General features: G+C 38.1%; 1 protein-coding gene across 1 annotated transcript in view; it reads left to right on the plus strand.

Annotated features, from left to right (window-relative positions):
* Cntnap2 (contactin associated protein 2) overlaps positions 1-20945 on the plus strand; it is a 1432736-nt gene that overhangs the window by 232632 nt on the left and 1179159 nt on the right. The window contains exon 4 of the mRNA XM_059257035.1: positions 9037-9184. Within this exon, the coding sequence (XP_059113018.1) occupies positions 9037-9184 (148 nt within the window). The remainder of the gene's footprint in view (positions 1-9036; positions 9185-20945) is intronic.

Raw genomic sequence — 20945 nt, forward strand, 5'->3', positions numbered from 1 at the left:
AGTTCTTTTGGCTTATGCTTTTGCATATCAGTTTCGAACACCTCCTGCCTTCTCAAACAAAGACAATTGCTAGAAAGCTGAAAATGCTGACTCATTTTGCAAACTCCAATTTATGGCTGAAGAAAGGGCTACAGGAATTGATCCCTGATATTAGCCTTAAAGTGATGGATCCTTTACAGAGATTGAGATGATCAGAAAAACCAGAGAGCAGGCACCATGCCATTCTTGTCCTGGAATCTAAATGAGATCACAACCCCAAGGATGAAGAATATCAAGTTTTCAGAGCCACATGTTCTTAGAATTTGCAAAGGAGGCTTGAGTTTCAAATTATCAGTGCTGGAGATTAACTGTAGGAGAAAAAGATGGCTAGTGTGACCTATAATCTCAGGGAGCTGCATATGAAGTTGTTTGGGAGATTAAAATTATATATATATATATATATATATATATATATATATATATATATATATATATATTATAATTTAACACATTGAAAAGGGTTAAAGAAATTTAGTGGGGTTCTCTAGGTTTACTTTAAAATGAGTGACACTTGATTTTGCTTTCACTAAAAAATTTGAGGCAAAGAGAGTTTTTTAAGGAAAGAAAATAACATGATAATGGGGACTATGAGAAGCCAGGAGTGTAAAGGTGTGGGATGGTGGAAGACAGTGCAGGCAGGAAGCACTCTTCAATGGGATGTGGAAGGAGAGCAGGAAGGAACAATTGTAGATGACTCACTTGGTTTACCCACTTGTCAGTTGACACACACTCAAGATGTTTCTAGAGTGATCAACACTGAAGCTAATAGACAAATCCATATACACACTCTTACATAAATGAGATTCTCATATTTTCATGACTACTGGGATTGCTGGTTATGTTTATGGAACTTCCAAACTGTTTGCTAAGTTGACTGCAACTTTTTACATTTCAAACATCAGTGGACAAGGAATCTACTGAAAATTGTTTTTGTTATCTTCAAGAGTATGTTTACATTTTTGATTGTTAAATTTTTGTAAATCCTCATGCCAGAGTTATGGTTATTTTAAGTTGAATATACCTAATGACCAATGATGCTTAAAACTCTAACTAGATTTGATGTTATTAAACTCAGAAAAGTAAACTGAGATGTAGCAGGAATCTTAAAAGTTCTTATTAATAAAATCAAACCTGAGCCAGTTATTAGGGTGAACTGGAAGATCAGAGAACCAGAACAAGCCACAGCTACCTCACCTTGCCAGATCCTCAAATAGTCTTGTTTCCTCAGACTGGAGGCCTCTGAGTCCTCATCCAGAATGGGTCTCCGCTGAATTGCTGCTCAAAAGCCTGAAAGCTTAACCAGGCCAAATGCTTCTTGTTCCTGGTCCTCATGCCTTATATATCTTTCTGCCTTCTACCATCACTCCCTGGGATTAAAGGCTTGCTTTCTGGGATTAAAGGTGTGAGTCACCATGCTTGGCTGTATCCTTGAACACATGGATTTCTACTTAGCTCTGACTCCCAAGTGCTTGGATTAAAGGCTTGTGCTACCACTGCCAATCATTTATGTTTAATATTGTGGCTATTCTGTCTCTCACCCCAGATAAGTTTATTAGGGTGCACAATATTTCGCGGAACACAATACCAACACACTGAGATGAAAACTTTAGGAAACTTGAGCTATGAGAAAATTGAGAGAATTCTGGATAGATGAATTTCCAACTGAATATATTCTGAGAACTTCAGGGAATGAAATCAAAAGAAGGTAATTAAAATGATCTCACTTTTGAAAGAGGACAGGGAATAGTGTGGCTAGTGGTAACCCATGGACACATTTAAGCTGTTGAATAAAGATAATAGCAACATGATCAGAGGTCAAATAGTGAGGTTTAAGGTGACTAACTGTGGAAATAGCTATGCCTAAGAAAATTTAAAAAAAAAAAAGTGATTGTATTATCGTCACTAATTTGTTTCCTCTGTCAAAAGAAAGGTAAGAAACTGAAGAAGGGGCTCATTAGTTCAGAGCACTGGCTGCTTTTGTAGAGGACCCAGGTTTAGCTCCCAGCACTACATAGTGGCTAACAATGTTTGCAGGTCTAGTCCAAAGGGACCTTCCATGGGCATGGTACACAGGTAGTACACAGACACATGCAGGACATAAATTCATGCATGCGAAAGCACTTTTAAAAAAAATGAAAGTGTAAGCCATTAAGGTAAGGCTCACACTTAAAGAGAATGAAGAGTAACCTAAGCTATTTTTCCAAAAGTATTTTCAGCACAAGGCAGTAAGGAACTAACACTAATAAAAATGGAAGAATGGTAACTTAATGGTCACATTGGGGTATTTCCTTCCCTACCCCCATGAAAAATGATAGTCAAATATATGATGAAGGATTAGTGTCTGAAGACCCAGGAAATATTTTTGCCTCACTAGATATCTTTAAAACCATTACTAGATATTAATCATTCAATTGAAAATAAAAAGTAGTAAATGATATGCTCATATAAAATAGAATGCATATTTATATTAAGTTGAGAAAATATAAAGCCATTACAAAATGCTCGTCAGTCAATACATTTAGCATTAGAAGTATTTACATTTCATGGCATAAAGGTATCCAAAAGAATGATTTTGTGTTTGGGGAATAAAAAATTTAAAAAATAGCAATTTATTTAGTCATAATGAATTCTCACCCTAAACAATACTTGACCCCTTTCCTGCTTGCATACTCCTGAGAACGTTGAGTTGTCCATATATAGAGAGATTTAGTACAGAGCCTTTCCAACGAGTGTGTTCTCATGTTCATGGCATTAACACTTATAAACTCAAGAAAAGCTATGTTTGTTTACAAAGCATACCCTGAAGACAATCTCCATCCCTTCCCTGAGATGCTTAAGACTAGTTTCAGTTGAAAAGTGAACAAATTGCCATGTAAGTACATCCCAGAGCCAGTCAGAAGGGAACAGCAGTCCTGCAATGAACATTTTAGTTAAACTGTAAATCTGTGGTTCCTGAAAAAAGTTTTGGCCTTTTCCATGGGGCTTCATTGAGGGAAACTCAGAGAAACTCCCTGTGCAATTGTTTGTTATCTTTTTATACCAGTGTTATTGAATACTCTGTTCCTAGTGCAGAAGCATTTCTTTTGCATAAGAATTTGAGAAATTTTGCCTTGGGCTTAGTGCCAGGAGGGTTAGCCTTTAGGAAACTGGTTGGATTTTATGTTAAAAGATAAGTTGGATCCTTCAACTGACTCTATGTGTTTACTATAGGAGGAATCCCATTTTATAGCAGAGAGCAGAGAAGGAATGTTAAAGCTACACAGACACACACACAGACACATAGACACACACACACACACACATACATACACACACATGCTTGTATGCTCTCACACACATTCAGTTTTTTTATTTTAATATACTTTTTCTTGAATTAGCATATAGATAACTGCTTTAACCAAGTATCATACATTTAATTACATTCAAAACTCAAAAGTTCTCTTTCTAATATCCTCCTTTATTGGGTCCCGCTTCCCTATCTACTCTGTGGCAATTTATCACCTTCCGACTGAGAAATTACTTATTGACCCCTGACTTCACCATGAATCAACTAGCAGTTTTTAAACTCATTTTTATCATGATGGACACAGTTTATGTACTACGTAAAATATTCAAATTTTCTTTTGGTTGTACAATAAAATATTACTGAGTAAAATAAAGTATCAATGCACAAACTTCACAGAGAAATATTGCCAATATTACTCTGAATGCAAGAAGCCAGGGGTAAATCCTTGGTCTTAGATTCTAGGAAAGGCAAAGTTAATCATCTAGCAAAATAATATTAAGGTACTTGCATAGTGCTGAGAAAATTAAGAGGAAGAGATATATTCAATCAAGTCAAGACTGGTAGTTCCCAAAGAAAGTGTTGCCTCTCACAAGCTGGTAAAACTCTTGACCTTTGTCTCACATTTGCATTGGTTCATGAACCAAATGTGTATTTTCAGCAAACTTCCACTGACTATCCAATATGAACCTGCTGGATTTGATGGATGAGAGAGTTAACTTTTGTTTTACTGCTAGTGTGTCTCCTTTGAATTGTGTACAATCATTTCCATTTCTCCCACAGTCCTGTGATTTCTAGCTACTTTGCATAATTATAATGACAACCTCATAACTCTAGGAAATTTTTATTCATTACCCTAGTGTCTTCTTGAGACAGACTAGCATGATCTATTTTTTTTTTTTTTTAATTTTTATTTTGCAATACAATTCAGTTCTACATATCAGCCACAGATTCCCTTGTTCTCCCCCCTCCCGCCCCCCTCACCTTCCCCCCAGCCCGCCCCCCATTCCAATCTCCTCCAGGGCAAAGCCTTCCCCACAGACTGAGATCAACCTGGTGGACTCAGTCCAGGTAGGTCCAGTCCCCTCCTCCCATGCTGAGCCAAGGGACCCTGCATAGGCCCCAGGTTTCAAACAGCCAACTCATGCAATGAGCACAGGACCCGGTCCCACTGCCTGGATGCCTCCCAAACAGATCAGGCCAATCAGCTGTCTCACCCACTCAGAGGGCCTGATCCAGTTGGTGACCCCTCAGCCATTGGTTCATATTTCATGTGTTTCCGTTTGTTTGGCTATTTGTCTCTGTGCTTTATCCGACCTTGGTCTCAACAATTCTCTCTCATATAAACCCTCCTCATTCTCGCTAATTGGACTCCCAGAGATCCACCTGGGGCCTAGTCATGGATCTCTGCCTCCAGATCCATCAGTAGTTGGATGAGGTTTCTAGCACGACAATTAGGGTGTTTGGCCATCCCATCACCAGAGTAGGTCAGTTCGGATTGTCTCTCGACCATTGCCAGCAGTCTGTTGTGGGGGTATCTTTGTGGATTTCTGTGGGCCTCTCTAGCACTTTGTTTCTTCCTATTCTCATGTGGTCTTCATTTACCATGGTATTTTTTTCTTATAGGATATTATCAAGCATATGGCTTATTAACTATAAATAGAGAATAGAAATAACAAGAATGTATATATAAATTGCTAGGATTTGGTGCATGCAGGGCTTTATTCTTTCACTTCATGAAGAAATAAATAGGTAGTGGTTGACCACTGGCCCTTGTACTTGAGGAATCCAATGCAGTGACCAAATAGGTATAGTCTAGAATTCCATGAGGTGCCCTTAGTATAGCTGGGATTTGAAAAGTGTGGTCAGGGAATATAACTATAGTCAGAAAGTACTATCAGGATGTGTGTGACCTGCTGGATAAAAACAATGAGTACAGAGAGACTGCAGGGTAAAAAGCCAGAAAGAGTGGCCAAGAGGTACAACACACAAAGAATGACATTCTATATGTCTGCCTCATCAAGAATAACTTGGGAACTCATAGTGATGCTACAAAATGGCAAATCCATTTTTCAATTTAGATATAAGTTGTTCAAATGGAGAAATAAAAATAAAACCACAAATAAATAGAATTACAAGTGAAATGATCATAGTGGTCACAGTTTATAGTATCAAAGTGAAGAATAGACACTATCTCTACTGAAGTAGAGATATCTTCAACTGGCACACTGTCGCCCACATCAGGAAGCATACGTTTGATGTTATTGTGTTCCCCTTGCAATCTCCTAAGTTCACTGCTCTCAGTAACGTTGAGATGTCTATCCATGCCAATTTACACAAAGTCTATGGGTTTTCAGCTCAATTTTAATTAAGCAAAATCTTTAAGATACAATGTCTCATTAGTTTGCTGGGTATGTTATGGTGTTTTCTGTAAAGTCTCTTTAAAAAATTATGGAAGTTTTATGAGGACTAAATACACTTATTCTATTCATAAAATATGTTACAAGTCATATTTCAGACCCCTTGGTAGTGCATTTGAGGGGAAACATTAATTCACACATACCACACAGAGCACTAGTCTAAATCTTCAGGCTAATGAGTTACACACTTCAATGGTTTAAAACTCTTTCTCTAAGTTTACTGACTTTTAAATGCCAAGTAGTGACAAAGTCCTCTGCTGAGGATCGACTTTGGGATCCTGTCTGAATGCAGCACGCACTTTACTGATTCAGTCTCTTAGGAGGGTGATGACATAATTCATTGCTACAGCACCCGCCAAACATGCACCCAGCCCCAGATTGCTTTTAACACCACCCCACAAAAGGAAAACAAAATTATCCAAGGAGAGAAGCTGGTAAAATGTAGCCACCACATCGGCCAACTGTGGTCTACTCTTAATTTTACTGTTTGCAAGACAAGAAAGGACAGGTTATGCATTTCATAAGTTGCTGTTAAAGTGCAAAGAACATAAGACAGAGAAATGTGCTAAACACTAAACCTAGAACACATATTATATGGTACTTTATGGAAATGTTTGCTTCTCATCTTGGACCATCTGAATTACCACGTGAGCCATAGGAATAATTAGTGTACATGAAAAGTTTTTTGATTATTAAAAAAACTTCAGTGCTATTGATTAGTTTAAAGTTAATCTTGTGAGGGACTTACAATGTAGCTGAAAAATTATCTTTTCTCTGTGTTTGTGCAATTGATAGGGTTGTCAGTCTAAGAGTAACAGCAAAATTAAGTATTGCATTATGTTGCTAGTTACTGATCATAAAGCACTGGGAGTTACATGACTGCTGTGTTAACCAAAATAATAGTAAAAATACCCTACCCTGTGCAAACATACAAATCACAGCCAACAGAAGAAAAACAATTGCAGCAGCATACAACCAACAGGTTGCTGTAAATTGATTTTTTTATTTTAGTCTTTAGTGATAAATTTGGCTGGTGTTTCCGAGCCTCTGGAAAGCTCTTATTATTATATAGTATCTGTTCAGATGAAGGTTGAATTTTAAATGGCGTTATTTTGTAGGTTAAAGCTTCAAGTTTTTTTCAATGTTCAATTTTTGAAGCAGACTTCCAAATATTAATATTTTTGTAAAAAATTAGTCTGTGTCTTATTTCTTCCTTTTTTCATGGTTATGTGAAAAACTGCAATCAGAGAAAGAATGAAATTATCTTAGAACAACTTTCCAAGACCAATGGCAGTTTAATTACAAAGCAGTATAAGCTCTGATGGGCAGTCTACATTTTAGTCAACAAAGCCATTCAGACTTAAATTGCTTATAACAAAATGATGGAGGTGATATTGGTGCCAATGGTCACAATAGAAGCATATTTGTTAAAAAAATGAGTCAAAAGAGAAAATATTGATCATGTCAACAATTTGTGGAAACAAAAATGAAAAGTGAAATATACAAGTAAAATGGATCATCTGGAGGACAAGACAGATATCAATTCAATAATGGCAGTGTGGGAAACAGAAAGTCTCAATAAGACTTTCAATTTTTGTATTCAAGTGTATAATATCAAAATAAAATATATTGTGCCTAAGTAGAAAATGCATTTATTTCTATCTGAAAATATAATTTTCAAATAAAGTAAATAGATGGACTTCGCCCTGGTTTCCCTGGCCTAGGCGTTAAACATCCAGTTATCACATTTCATCTCTGTGAGTCCAAATGTTGATCAGAGAAAATAGAATACTTAGAAAAATTAGTTTTCTGTAGGGCACAACAATGCAGAACGTACAAAATCTCTAAATAACAACGTATTATATAAGTATTGGGTTATTTTGTTAAATTCTTGGCTGCACCTCTCTCTGAATTTTACATTTTAAAAATACTACTATTTGAGATATATTTACCACTTTGGATGGTTTACAATATGAATGGGAAGGCCTGCCTATCCCTCTCTGCAGTAATTAAAATTTCAGGTTTCTGTGTGTGCAAATGTGTGTGTCTCTGGTGCTTTTCCTTGGCTCTTTTTTTTTTCCTGTTATTTTGTTTTGTCCTACTCTGATTTGTTTTTATTTAATTTTATTATTTGTTTAAATGCATGTTTATTTTTTAATAGAAGCAAGAAAGAAAGGGTGTGGATTGTGCTGTGTGAGGAGGTGGGAAGGAGCTGGAAGCAGTTGCGGGAAGAGAAACCATAGTCTGAATGTATTGTATGAAAAAAACCAATCTCTTTTCAACAAATAGAAGAAAGAAAAAACAAAACTTCAGTTAGGATCATGTCTTAAATCTCAAAGCATGCTTGGATTTGAAGAGAAGTGCTGAGTGTTATATTATAGTGAATCATTATATTGATTAACCTTTAGGAAATGCTACACTACCCTTTGGTGAGCTGGACACCCTACACTTCTCAAATTTTCCAGCGGATGGTGAACTCCTAAATTCAGTATCGGTAGACCTTCATTCTCCATGCTTTCAGACATATTTGTGTTACCCAATACTCTTCCAGTTGTTTAGCAAAGAAACTGAAGGCTTTCCCGAATAACCAAACCACCCAAGGGCTACTCTTAGGGGTTTCTGGCTTTCCCAGATGTAGACTGTCACCACAGATGCACCTGGTTCTCCTGTCCCTGACAGCTGTCATATGAAATGACAATAGAGCCTACGGTAGCTCTTTGGGAAGATATTTTTGTGTATAAAGAGATATCTGGTCATTCTGGCCAATTTTTCACTTAAAATAGTATTTTTTTTTTTTTTTTGCTTTTCTTTCCCCCACAAATGTAAAAGTGTGTGTTGCATGTGTATGTCTGTATACATGAGGTCACATGTGTGTATGTGTGTTGAAGCCCCACATTGATTCTTGGTCTCTTTGTCCATTACTTTCCACTTTATTTCCTATGGCAGGTTCTCACAGGACTAGGTGCTTGTCTCTTCTACTAGTCAAGCTAGCTAGCTTGCCCTGGGGATCCTATCTCTCTGGAGTACTGGGATTCCTGTAGGCCCCCACATCTGCTAACTTTTGCAAGAGTTCTAGGACCCAATCTTCAATCCTCAGCTTATATGGCAAGTGTTTTACCTATGTAGTTATCTCCCCAAAGCACCAAAACAGTGAATTTTTAAATAAAAGAAACAAAAACCTTATTTTCGCTTTGTTTCTGATGTGAGAAAATGAAACTTCATCACTGGAGAAGAAAATATACCTTTGCCACGGTAGTGTTCTTCATGGGTTTTTAAATACATTTCTCTTTGCAGGCTTTTCCTGGAAATGTCAATTCTGACAGTGTGGTCCGACATGACCTGCAGCATGCCATTGTTGCCCGTTATGTCCGCATCGTACCCCTCGACTGGAATGGAGAAGGCCACATAGGGCTGCGTGCAGAAGTCTACGGCTGCTCTTACTGTGAGTGCCAAGTGTCAAGTTTACAATCGTGTCATGGGCCAACTTTGTTGAAATATCAAACTTTTTTTTTTTTAAGTTGCTTACACCCTTTAAAAATGAGCTCTCTCTCTCTCTCTCTCTCTCTCTCTCTCTCTCTCTCTCTCTCTCTCACTCTTTAAAAATGAGCTCTCTCTCTCTCTCTCTCTCTCTCTCTCTCTCTCTCTCTCTCTCTCTCTCACACACACACACACACACACACACACACACACACACCTGCATGTATATAGACTGTGTTGTTGTCCCTATTTTTAAGATATAATATATAACACATATATAAAATATAAAGATGCGTTAACTGAGTGCTGGGGAGCCGAGCCTTCACCAAGTCCCGAGTTCTGTTCTCAGCACCTCATGTCTAGATGTGGTGGTTGATGACTATAATCAGAGCACGAGGCACTTATAGGCAGGAAAAGCAGAAGTTCAAAGTCATCCTCAGTTGCGTGGTTAGGTTGTGACCATCATGAGCTGAGATGAATGAGACCTTGTGTCAAAAAAAGTTGTTTTAAAAAGAGTGCATTAAGTGACGGAGGTAGAGGGTGAGTTTGCTCACTACACTGAAGTAGTGAGTTCTCACACGTGACCTACCCACCATCCACCTTCTGGCTTTGGATGAAGGGCTTAGATCAATTTTGAAGAGTTCCTTTGGCTCACTTTGCCTCTCTTGACTTGTCATTCTTCTTTAGAAGTCAACAACTGGAATTTTTAAGGTTTTTAAATTTTTATTTATTTATGTGTATAAGCATGTGTGTGTCCAGGGTATGTATGTAGTCAGAGGACGACTATTTGGAGTTGGTCCTTTCCTTCTGTCATATGGTCATGAAGATCTTAGATCGTCAGGCTTGGTGGCAAGTGCCTTTACCTGCTGAGCCAGCCTGTTGGCCTCCACCACTGGGTAGTGATGTCAGTTGTATTTTACATTTTCGTAAGTTTAATTTTACATTAAAAGTTTCTTTTTAATTTAATTGTGTTTTAATCCCCATTTTTAAAAGGTGCTTAACTATGTCACACCTAAATCTAATAGATCCAGTATGTGGTTTTGGGGCAGTAGAAGGCTGCTCTCTGTTTTTTTCTGCTTGCCACCCTTGTCCAAGATTTTCAACAGGAGTGTCAGTAGGTGCCTAAAAGTGCAACAATGTTGAATCCTAAATATAGTGCTGTTTACTATGCACACATATCTGAGATAAAGCTTTATTTATAAATTAGGTATGGTAAGAGATTTTTAATACTAATAAAATAGAACAATTAAACAATATGCTGTAATTAAAGATGTTTAAACTTCAGAAGTTTTTTTTTTCATTTCTGTAATTTAATATTGAATATTTTGGGAAGTAGTTGACCATGGGGCACTAAATCTGTAGAAATCAAAACATCAGATAAAAGACAGGAGACTAATGTATTTCTCTATCTCTTCTGCCCTCTTCTCTTCCTTTCCTATCTTTCTTCCATTGCCTCCACTTTACCTTTCCTCTGGGCCTTCTTATCTACCTGTATTTGTATTTACATCTTCTGCGTACATAAGACCTCAAACCACATCAAACACTCTATCTGTAGAAGTTCCTTGAGGTCAAACTTGATGATGGATTCTTTTAAAGAAGATATGTCCTCACTTATTTTCTTTGTGAATTCATGCTAACCACAAAGTCACTTTAAAAGATTGCTACATTTTTGAAGCTGCTAGATAATATAAATTCTATCTGCAAACACTGGCTTCATAAACATTAAAATCTCCAGTATTAATATTTTCCTGTCATCCCAGGAAATGTTTTTCCTATTCTGCCAATTGCAGGGAAAATGTTGGGAATGGACAGGGAGGGGAATGAGTTTTCTGCAAGAAACAGCCCATTAAACTTTCCCCTATCATTTCTTACAGATCCATAAACATAAATAGTCACTATAACCATAAAGTGCAAACTTCCTTTTTTGAGAAGGCTTCTTAAAATTAATGGAACACTTAATATTTTATAATAAAGAATATGTAAAGCTTTCATATCTGTGAGGATTTAGTTGCAAAGACTCTTGCAAGCAGTAGCTGTGAAGATAATGAAATAATATCTTAGTTCACAGACAAATTCTTAAGAATGCAATAAAGTGGCCATGGGAATTATCTAAATGTTCATACATTAATTTTATTTGATCATCATATTATATACATACACACACACACACATATATGTATGTATGTTCCGTATATAATATAAAGAATGATAGATTTAGCTTATTGGAAGTATGTAGCATTTCAAGGAGATGAGTTAGATCTTTGGGAGAAGCCCACACAGAACCTCAACATAAATTAAGGTCCTTCCTACTGTGTGTTATGGTGTTCAGGGACACAGGAGACAGAGCATCATCCAACTGGTTTATTTTATTAAAATCTTTGTTAGAAATAGCCATATTTTTGAAATATTAATTCTTTACTCTTATTCTATTATATAAACAAATATGCAAATGGATAAACATTGAGTTGTGCTTAGTGTTTTTGTTATTTGTTTGTTTTAGAGTGCCTGTTAGTGTTTCTGATGGTATAGACATAGAAAGTTGTGGAACTCTGCCCTCTAGGTGTGAAATGGCTCTTACTATCTTGACATCAACACAGATATGATTACCTGTATGAGACCCTCCCAAGATTTCTTCCACTTGTATTCCTGTTGAAAGTGGGAGATAAAATAGGCAGTACTTGTGTGCATTAGGCTCTTCTACTCCAGAGTATATACAAGCTATTAGCATGGGCTGTGGGAGAGAGAGAGAGACCCTTCTTCCTTGCTGTTTCTGCCTTTAGTTTTCATCATATCATACTCAGTTAAAATCATGAGTTCTCCAAGTTAGGCTTGGGTAGAGTTATCATTTTAGTATGTCCTCATTTCCTTATCTGTTGTGAAGAGATGCTTACTCATACCCTCCTCAGTAAAAGGACATACAATAGAGGGCATGGTATCATACTAATGTGTATAATGTGTGTGTGTGTGTGTGTGTGTGTGTGTGTGTGTGTGTGCGCTCAACTTTGGGCAAAAAGACTAAAGTCTTTATAAAGTGGTTTACATTTACATCTTCACAAGCTCTATGAGAATTCCTATTTCTCTACAAATCCAGGCTTTTTAAAATTAATTTTAAATTCTTAGTACATGTTCATAATATCTCATTTAGTTTTGATGATGATTTTCCTGATATTTTAGAGAGGTTAGGACTGTGGACCACCACTGTTGCCTTTATTTTATTTTGAAGTGTTTATTAAAAAATGTGCTCATACTTCTGGGTGCAGCCCTTATGTATGTATGTATGTATGTAATGTATGTATATGTATGTATATATATATATATATATATATATTTAAAAGGCCATTTAAAACAATTTTTCTCTCTCATTTGCTCTCTCTCTCTGTCTCCCACGCAGCCTTCATTATGATCTCTAGACATATCCCATTTTTAATATGTTTTTCTTTAGAAGTAATCATTTTAAACTATGTATTATAAATGAGGTCATTTAAGAATCCACAGTGAAAGACTCTTCTTAGTCGCAGCTTAAATATGACAACACGTTCCATGAGTGTAGCAAGTCGAATTCTAAGATGTAGAGTCGGGTTCCTCGGGGGATTTTCCGTCACAACTGGGCTTTGACAATCACAAGATAGGAAGAAGAAATAGCTGAAGCAAAACAGGAGGCCAGACTTTCCTAGGAGAAGCCTTCCATGGAGCAAACATTATGAATGTTAACATTTATGCCAATAGATAATCAGCGCAGTATATGATAAGTGGAAACATAAAATTAAATAAATACAAATTAAAAAATAGCATTATAATTATTTGGGCAGTGGCTCACAAAGGCATTAGAACCTGATTCTTAGATCCCAAAAGAAGTTTGCAGACGGGATAAACAGTCTTGGCATAAGGAATGTAGCATGTGTTATCCAGGTGAGCACTCCCTTTCCTTAAATTACGCGCATCACCTTTAAGAAAGCTCAGGTGAGGGAGATTACACAGGCAGAGGCAGAGGAAGCCCTGTGGCCCCTGAGACCAGAATGAGAGTGAAGTGGTTGCCTATCAAGGAATGCTGCAAAGATCAAAAGCTGCAAGAAAAAAGCCACCAGCTCAACTCCTTCCACGGAGTGTGGCCTTGCCCACACCTTGATTTCATCCCCCAAGACTAATTGGTGACTCCTGTCTCTCAGAACAGTAAAGAAACAAAAACCAAAGTTTGTGATTGTTTTTTTATAGAACAAACAATAAAGCAATGCTCGCATTAAAATGATTGTAACAAATCAATCTTTAAAAGAATAAACTCTAGAGCAGTGCCATCCAACATCCTGAAAATGTTCCCTCCCTGCTTTAGGGACTAGCCACAACTATTTACCAAAGAACTCAACGTCCAACTATGACAACTATGACAATTGAAATAGTTAACTTTGCAATTGTTTAAAATCCTTTGAGGTTTGAATTTAAATAATATGACTACTGGCTGTAAGTTAGAGTGAGCAGTTGGAATAACAAAGCCATCTACTTCTTGATATTTTCCTTCCATGCTGGTTTGTGATCCAAATAACCTGTAACTGTTATTTTTTAATTTTTTTAAATGATACCTCTGAGCATTTTTCCTTTGTTTGGAAAACAACTTAATAATCCTAGGAACTCTTTGCTGTCTAACAGGTAATGACTACCTACTCCTCTGAACACACCAAAGGTACAGATCACGTTCTTTGCTGCCTGTTTTTTAGAAACGTAAAATAACATTCATTTCACATTTGAAAAATGTGAATTACATACATTGTAAGAAAACAATGTGTGACACATTGGTGATTAACTTTCCACAAGTTACTACTGTTTAAATGAATACTGAAATCTGAACTAGAATGGAGCCTTAGATGACTCTGCTTTACCTGAAACTCCTGTTCTCTGGAGGACTGCCTTTGCCTTCAAGCAGAAAAGGCAGTCCGGGGAATGTAGATCACACTTACCCTCCCACTTGCCTCTATTAGTAGGTAGAAATTCTGTGTGCTCCCAGGTCTCAGCAAGGATGACTGTAGCCTAGAGTACTCCTGTGGAAGAGAGAAATGCATTCTTTCATCCTCCTAAAATGCCTTGAAGGCTTGTCTGGGATCTTTCTTAATCTAAGCTAAGGGGAGAGAGCAGAGGAGGCGAGCGCTCTGCTGAGTGAGCATGTTTGTACTCCATGCTCCCCTGGTGTGTGTCCCTCTTACTTCCTGCGGTTCTTCCCTGATCTTTTTGGCATCTGAGAAATTAGACTCCTTCCAGATTGAAAACAAAAGTTGCCTCTAGTTACTCCAGATGAAGAAGTTTAGTTCCAGGCCATTGCTCTGCAGTCTTCATGTCTTCTACTGTTCTAAGGTCTCTGACTTCTTTCTAATATGAGTTCCAATTCCCAGCTTCTAACCTCACTTGCTCTGTTCCCTCTGCATTTAGTTCCTTTCATGTTAACTGAATCAAATTCATGCTGTAGTTTTAAAATCTTCCTGATATAGACCGTGTGTATTATCTCACTTGGCCTTATCCTGCACTGACACTGACCATTTTACTCCTCCACATTGGAAGTATGGTCTGAAGTACAAAAGAGAATCCTCCATTTAATCATTTAACGCAGTCATATATGGCTGCCTTATGTAAGCTTTCCATTTACAGAGGACAAACTCACTGTGATGTTAATTTCCTATAGTAAATTCTAAACTAGTTGTGAACCAGAGCCTTCACAGCTGTTAGATTGAGAATTCAGAGTACAAACTATTGTGCTATGATAATATTTATATGTACTCCAATAAGGATGAGTAATTACTAGTGTCTAGATAATTTACCCTGTGAAAAACCATGGTAGAAAGTTGACACAGGTATAGAAAATTATATATAATGGGTCTGAGAATAATGCTACACTGACTGTGTTCATCTTTTATGCTGGGATAGTGCCACATCTGTTTTCCAATTACAGCATCCACTTCCAGGGGCCATAGCTAATTCCTATAGATATGTTCTACCAAGACAAAAAGAAAATACTGCCATGTACTTAGGAGTTTGTTCAGGAGGATTTTTGGTAGAAAGGTCCACAAACAGTAAGCAGTGAAACATGAATTTGGTTATGACAGCAGAGCTGGTTTTATTTAGAAGTTCAGAGAGATATACATTGCCTAAAAAAATATACCCAATCTTAAGGTGGTACCAATCAATTCTGAGAACTTTATGGTCCCAAACTGTGTGTCTAGCTTTACAAAGCCTCTGTGTGTGTGTATGTGTGTGAATGTGTGTGTGTGTATGTGTATGTGTATGTGTGTGTGTGTGTGTGTGTGTGTGTGTGTGTGCATACTTCAGTATATTCACATGCCCTTTTTAAATGTCACTAGTCATTGGATTTAGGATGCACCCTAATTGAGGAAGAATTCCAGTTAATGAATGAAATCTGCAAAATTATTAAATAAGTCAACATTCTATGTTTCAATATAGAGCTGAATTTGTTTATTAAAGTCTGCAACAGTTGAGATTAGTTCAGCTGGGTATAGAAATAAACAGCTCTAAAAGAGAACCCTTGTTGTTCTGTTTAAATTGCATTTTTAATCTTTTATGGGGCAGAGGGAACCCTGTCACTTGTGTACTGTGTTTTCAATTGCTCTGATTTCGTCAGGGAATATTTCCTAACTGTCATATATATTTGGTCATTTGGAACCAACTAAATCATGATCCCTGCCCTCTAGAAGACCATGTTTTGAAGGAAGATGATGAGTAAGTAGATGGTAATGGGAGCATGAACAAGCAAATTCATCAGCATGGGTAATGGGATAAGCCAGCCATAAGCCAGCCACCTTTAAAGAATGACAAGATAAAAGAGTATTTCAGATAAGAAATTTATACAATAGTTTTTTTCCATGCTACATATTGCTAACATGAGTGTGTGTAGTTAAAATGAACTATTTTAATATTGCCTAACATATTAATACATTTTTATAAAGATTAATCAACTTGACGAAAAAATTACATTACACTATTTATAAAGTGTTTTTGCTAATTTACTTCAGAATGCAAATATGATCATATCACATCTATGCTTAAAGAAACTGATAAGGCCGGGCAGTGGTGGTGCACGCCTTTAATCCCAGCACTCGGGAGGCAGAGCCAGGCGGATCTCTGTGAGTTCGAGGCCAGCCTGGGCTACCAAGTGAGTCCCAAGAAAGGCGCAAAGCTACACAGAGAAACTCTGTCTCGAAAAATCAAAAAAAAAAAAAAAAAAGAAAAGAAAAGAAAAGAAAACTGATAAGGTTACATGGACTAGCAAGTCTATAATTAATTTCAAATGTATTTTCTCTGTGTTTGTATGAAATTCCACACCTAGCCGATGAGAGGCAACTGATGTCTGCTGGAGTTGGGGAGAGTCAGTTTTCTTCAGGAATGTGATCCCTGAGAGGCTATCCATGCTCCAGTGGATGGTCATGTGCCCATACACATACAGGTAGCACGGGATAGACTCATCCAGCTTAAAAAAAAGAACACATGAAGTTGGGAAGGAATAATAGTGATGTGCTAGGGCAGACATTGGAGAGGAAAGAATTTGAGTAGATTTTATCAAAGCACGTTATATGTATACATGAAATTTTCAAACAATAAAAAATATAATAAAACCTACTTGAATATGGGCTGAGTATAGTATGTAGACAAAACCCAGCTCAAAGCCTGCTTTTGTTGAAGAAGTTTTATTGGAACACACAAAAGAACAAAATAAGCTACATTTTATTTTTATTTTTTTTTTTAATTTGGAAAAACCTTATTTTATTAAGTAGATAGACATAAAATGTTCAGGCTAAATTTAGCATTTAAAAAATAAAGTAACATCAATGATAGAAACATCTTACCTAATATGCTATGTTGTGGGAGCCCATTTTTAGGTTCCTCGTGGCTTTACCCAGCAGGTCTGCATAGAGATGATGATTAGAACCATGGGCCTGAGTGCAGGTGTCTGAGATGGTCTGCACTTGGCTGTGCTGGGAGGAGGACTTTTGCTCCACCCCTTGGCGTTTCTGTGAATACCCTGAGGCACAGACAGTCAGGGCTCATTGGAATAGGTTCCAGGCCCTCACGAGGCTATCCTTTATTTTCTATCTGTTCATCTACACAATCTAAATCCTTCTGTCTAATATTTCCTGCTGATCACACTCAAGAAAACTCTGGGGAACTGTGGGGTTGGTGGGTAAACGCCCTGCACTATGCATGATATATATCACTTTAATCGTCAAAAGGCACATATATCAAATTTGCTTTTACTGTTGACTAATCTCTTTTTCTGTTCACTGGATTAAAGTCCATATACATAGGTTATTGAGAAAGGAGCTTAGTGAATATAGGGTGAATTTTTGAAATGAAAAATCCTCATTCATAGAGTCATCAAGGCCAGGTGGTGGCTAGTGTCCAAAACTGACCAAATTAACTCAGCACTAATTTAAGTTCCTTTTGACTTTGGCAAGGGTTACGCACAGGTTTATGTTAGGAAAGTGCTGGTGACTAGAGCCTGGTAGGCTGTGCTCTGAAGTTGTAACACGTGGTAGTTGTAAGTCTGTGGGTCCTGATGCCTCTGTAAACCTTGAAGCTATGTTAGTCACACAATGTATACTTAGCCTTAGGGGGACTAGAGAAATAAAGAAATTTTGGCATACTTCAATCTCCTACTGCTTTTCTCTGAATGTCTAGCATGTCTGTGTGCAAAGTTTAACAGGAGCAATCTGACCCAAAGGTAAGAGAGCAGAGGATACTGATACAGTGAGAATGCCGAGATGTCAAGCTTATGACCTGTTTTGTCACTCTAGAACAATCTGATGACCCAATTCAAGAGGCGGTGGTTTTGGCAAAAGTCTATGAAAAGTTACTCAGGCAATCATCATCATCATAACCCACAAATAATCATGATATTTACAGCAAATCAAAGTGAGGGAACACATCTTTTTTTTTTTTTCTGGTTCGAATCATCTGACTTCCTTTTTTTCTTTCATTTTTCTTTATTAAGAAATTTTCTACTCACTCTACATACTGTCCACAGATCCCCTCTCCTCCATCCTCCATCCCCCAGCCCTCTTTCCCAAGCACCCCTCATCCCCACATCCCCCAAATCGAAGTCTCCCGTGGAGAGTCAGCAGAGCCAGCACACTGAGCCTAGGCAGGTCCAAGCCCCTTCCCACTGCACCAAGGATGTGCAAGGTGTCACACCAGAGGCACTGGGTTCCAGAAGCCTGCCCCATAGACCAGGGACAGATCCCGATCCCCCTGCCTGGGTGGCCCCCAAACAGTTCAAGCCAAACAACCATCTTCCATATCCAGAGGGCCTATTCCAGGCCCATGGGGGCTCCACAGCCACCAGTCTACAGTTCATGGGCTTCCACTAGTGTGGCCGTTCATCTCTGCACGTCCTCCCATCATGATCTCGACGTCCCTTGCCTGCAGTATCTCTCCTCTCTCTCATCAGTTGGATTCCTGGAGCTTAGCCTGGTGCCTGGTCGTGGATCTCTGTATCTGTCTCCATCAGTCACTGGACAAAGGCTCTATGATGATAGTTAGGTTATTTGCTAGGCTGGTCACTAGAGTAGACCAGTCCAGGCACCCTCTGGACCACTGCCAGCAGACCAAGGTGGGGTCAACCTTGTGGATTCCCTGAGAGCCTCCCCAGAACCCTGCCTCTTTATATTCCCATGATGTCCTCATCTATCATAGTATCTTCCTCCCTGCCCCCCACTCTGTCCCTGTTCCAGCTTGACCCTCCCATTTCCCTATGTTCTCATCCCCCACTCCTCGCCCTCTGTCACACCCCCACACCCCAGTCCACTCATGAAGATCTCATCCACTTCTCCTTCACAGGGTCATCCATGTGTTCCTCCTAGCATCTTTCCCTGTTAGCTAGCCTCTCTAGAGTTGTGGGTTGCAGTCTGGCCATCCCTTCCCTCACATTTAGTATCCACTTATGAGTGAGTACATACTATGGTTTGTCCTTCTGAGTCTGGGTTACCTTACTCAAGATGCTATTTTCTAGTTCCATCCATTTGCCTGCAAATTTCATGTTATCATTGTTTTTTTACCACCGAGTAGTACTCCATTGTGTATATGTGCCATATTTTCTTTATCCATCTTCAGTTGAGGGGCATCTAGGTTGTTTCCAGGTTCTTGCTGTTACAAATAATGCTGATATGAACATAGTTGAGCATGTGTCCTTGTGGTAAGATTGAGCATTCATTGGGTATATGCCCAAGAGTGGTATAACTGGGTCTTGAGTAAGACTTATTCCCAATTTTCTGAGAAAACTGCCATACTGATTTCCAGAGTGGTTGTACATGTGTGCATTCCCACAAACAGTGGAGGAGTGTTCCCCTTGCTCACATCTTTCCAACATAAGCTGTCTTCAGTGTTTTTGGTCTTAGCCATTCTGACAGGTGTAAGATGGTATCTCCGAGTTGTTTTGATTTGCATTTCCCTGATGACTAAGGATGTTGAGCAATTCCTTAAATGCCTTTCAGCCATTTGAGATTCTTCTGTTGAGAATTCTCTGTTAAGCTCTATAGCCCATTTTTTAATTGGATTGTTCAGTATTTTGATGTCTAGCTTTTTGAGTTCTTTATATATTTTGGAGATCAGCCCTCTGTCAGATGTGGAGTTGGTGAAGATCTTTTCGCCATTCTGTAGGTTGTTGTTTGGTCTTATTGACTGTGTCCTTTGCTCTACAAAAGCTTCTCCAGTTTCAGGAGGTCCCATTTATTAATTGTCACTCTCAGTGTCTGTGTTACTGGTGTTATATTTAGGAAGTGGTCTCCTGTGCCAATTTGTTCCAGACTACTTCCTACTTTCTCTTCCATCAAGTTCAGTGTAACTGGATTTATGTTGAGGTCTTTGATACACTTGGACTTGAGTTTTGTGCATGGTGACAGATATGGATCTATTTGCAATCTTCTGTGTGTTGACATCCAGTTATGCCAGCACCCTTTGTTGAAGATGTTTTCTTTTTTCCATGGTACAGTTTTGACTTCTTTGTCGAAAATCATATATTCATAGGTGTGTGGATTAATGTCAGGGTCTTCAATTCGATTCCATTGGTCCACATGTCGGTTTTTATGCCAGTACCAAGCTGTTTTTATTACTATAGCTCTATAGTAGAGCTTGAGGTCAGGGATCATGTTGCCTCCAGAGGTTGCTTTATTATACAGGATTCTTTTAGCTATCCTAGGTTTTTTGTTTTTTCCATATAAAGTTAAGTGTTGTTCTTTCCAAGTCTGTGAAGAGTTGTGTTGGGATTTTGATGGGGATTCATTGAATCTGTATATTGATAAGCTACATTTTAAATAAAAGAAAATATAATTTGTGCCCCCACACCAGGCAATTCGTTATTCTCATAGTCATCAGCCACTTCTGTGCTACAGTTCATGCTCCACTAATTCAAACTCTTTGTGTTTCCAAACACACAGATGATATGCTTCTTTTCAGATGTGTCCATACAGCCAGTTCTACTTGTCTAGAAAACAACCCCCTTTCCCTATACCTAGCCAACTCTTCTTATCTTGCAACACGAAGCATGGATATAATTTTCACCAGGAGTTATTTTAGTTCTGGAATAATCTAGATCTTCCTTCTTTCTACTCTCTTCATGTATGGGAATCATTTCCCAAGATATTTGTAGATTGTGAGGTAATGGTAGACAGGCAAGCAAGGGCCATTAATTATATTTGAATCTTATTAATTATAACTTATATAAATATAAATATGCA

Source organism: Peromyscus eremicus, chromosome 3, assembly GCF_949786415.1.
Source record: "Peromyscus eremicus chromosome 3, PerEre_H2_v1, whole genome shotgun sequence".
Classification (NCBI taxonomy): domain Eukaryota; kingdom Metazoa; phylum Chordata; class Mammalia; order Rodentia; family Cricetidae; genus Peromyscus; species Peromyscus eremicus.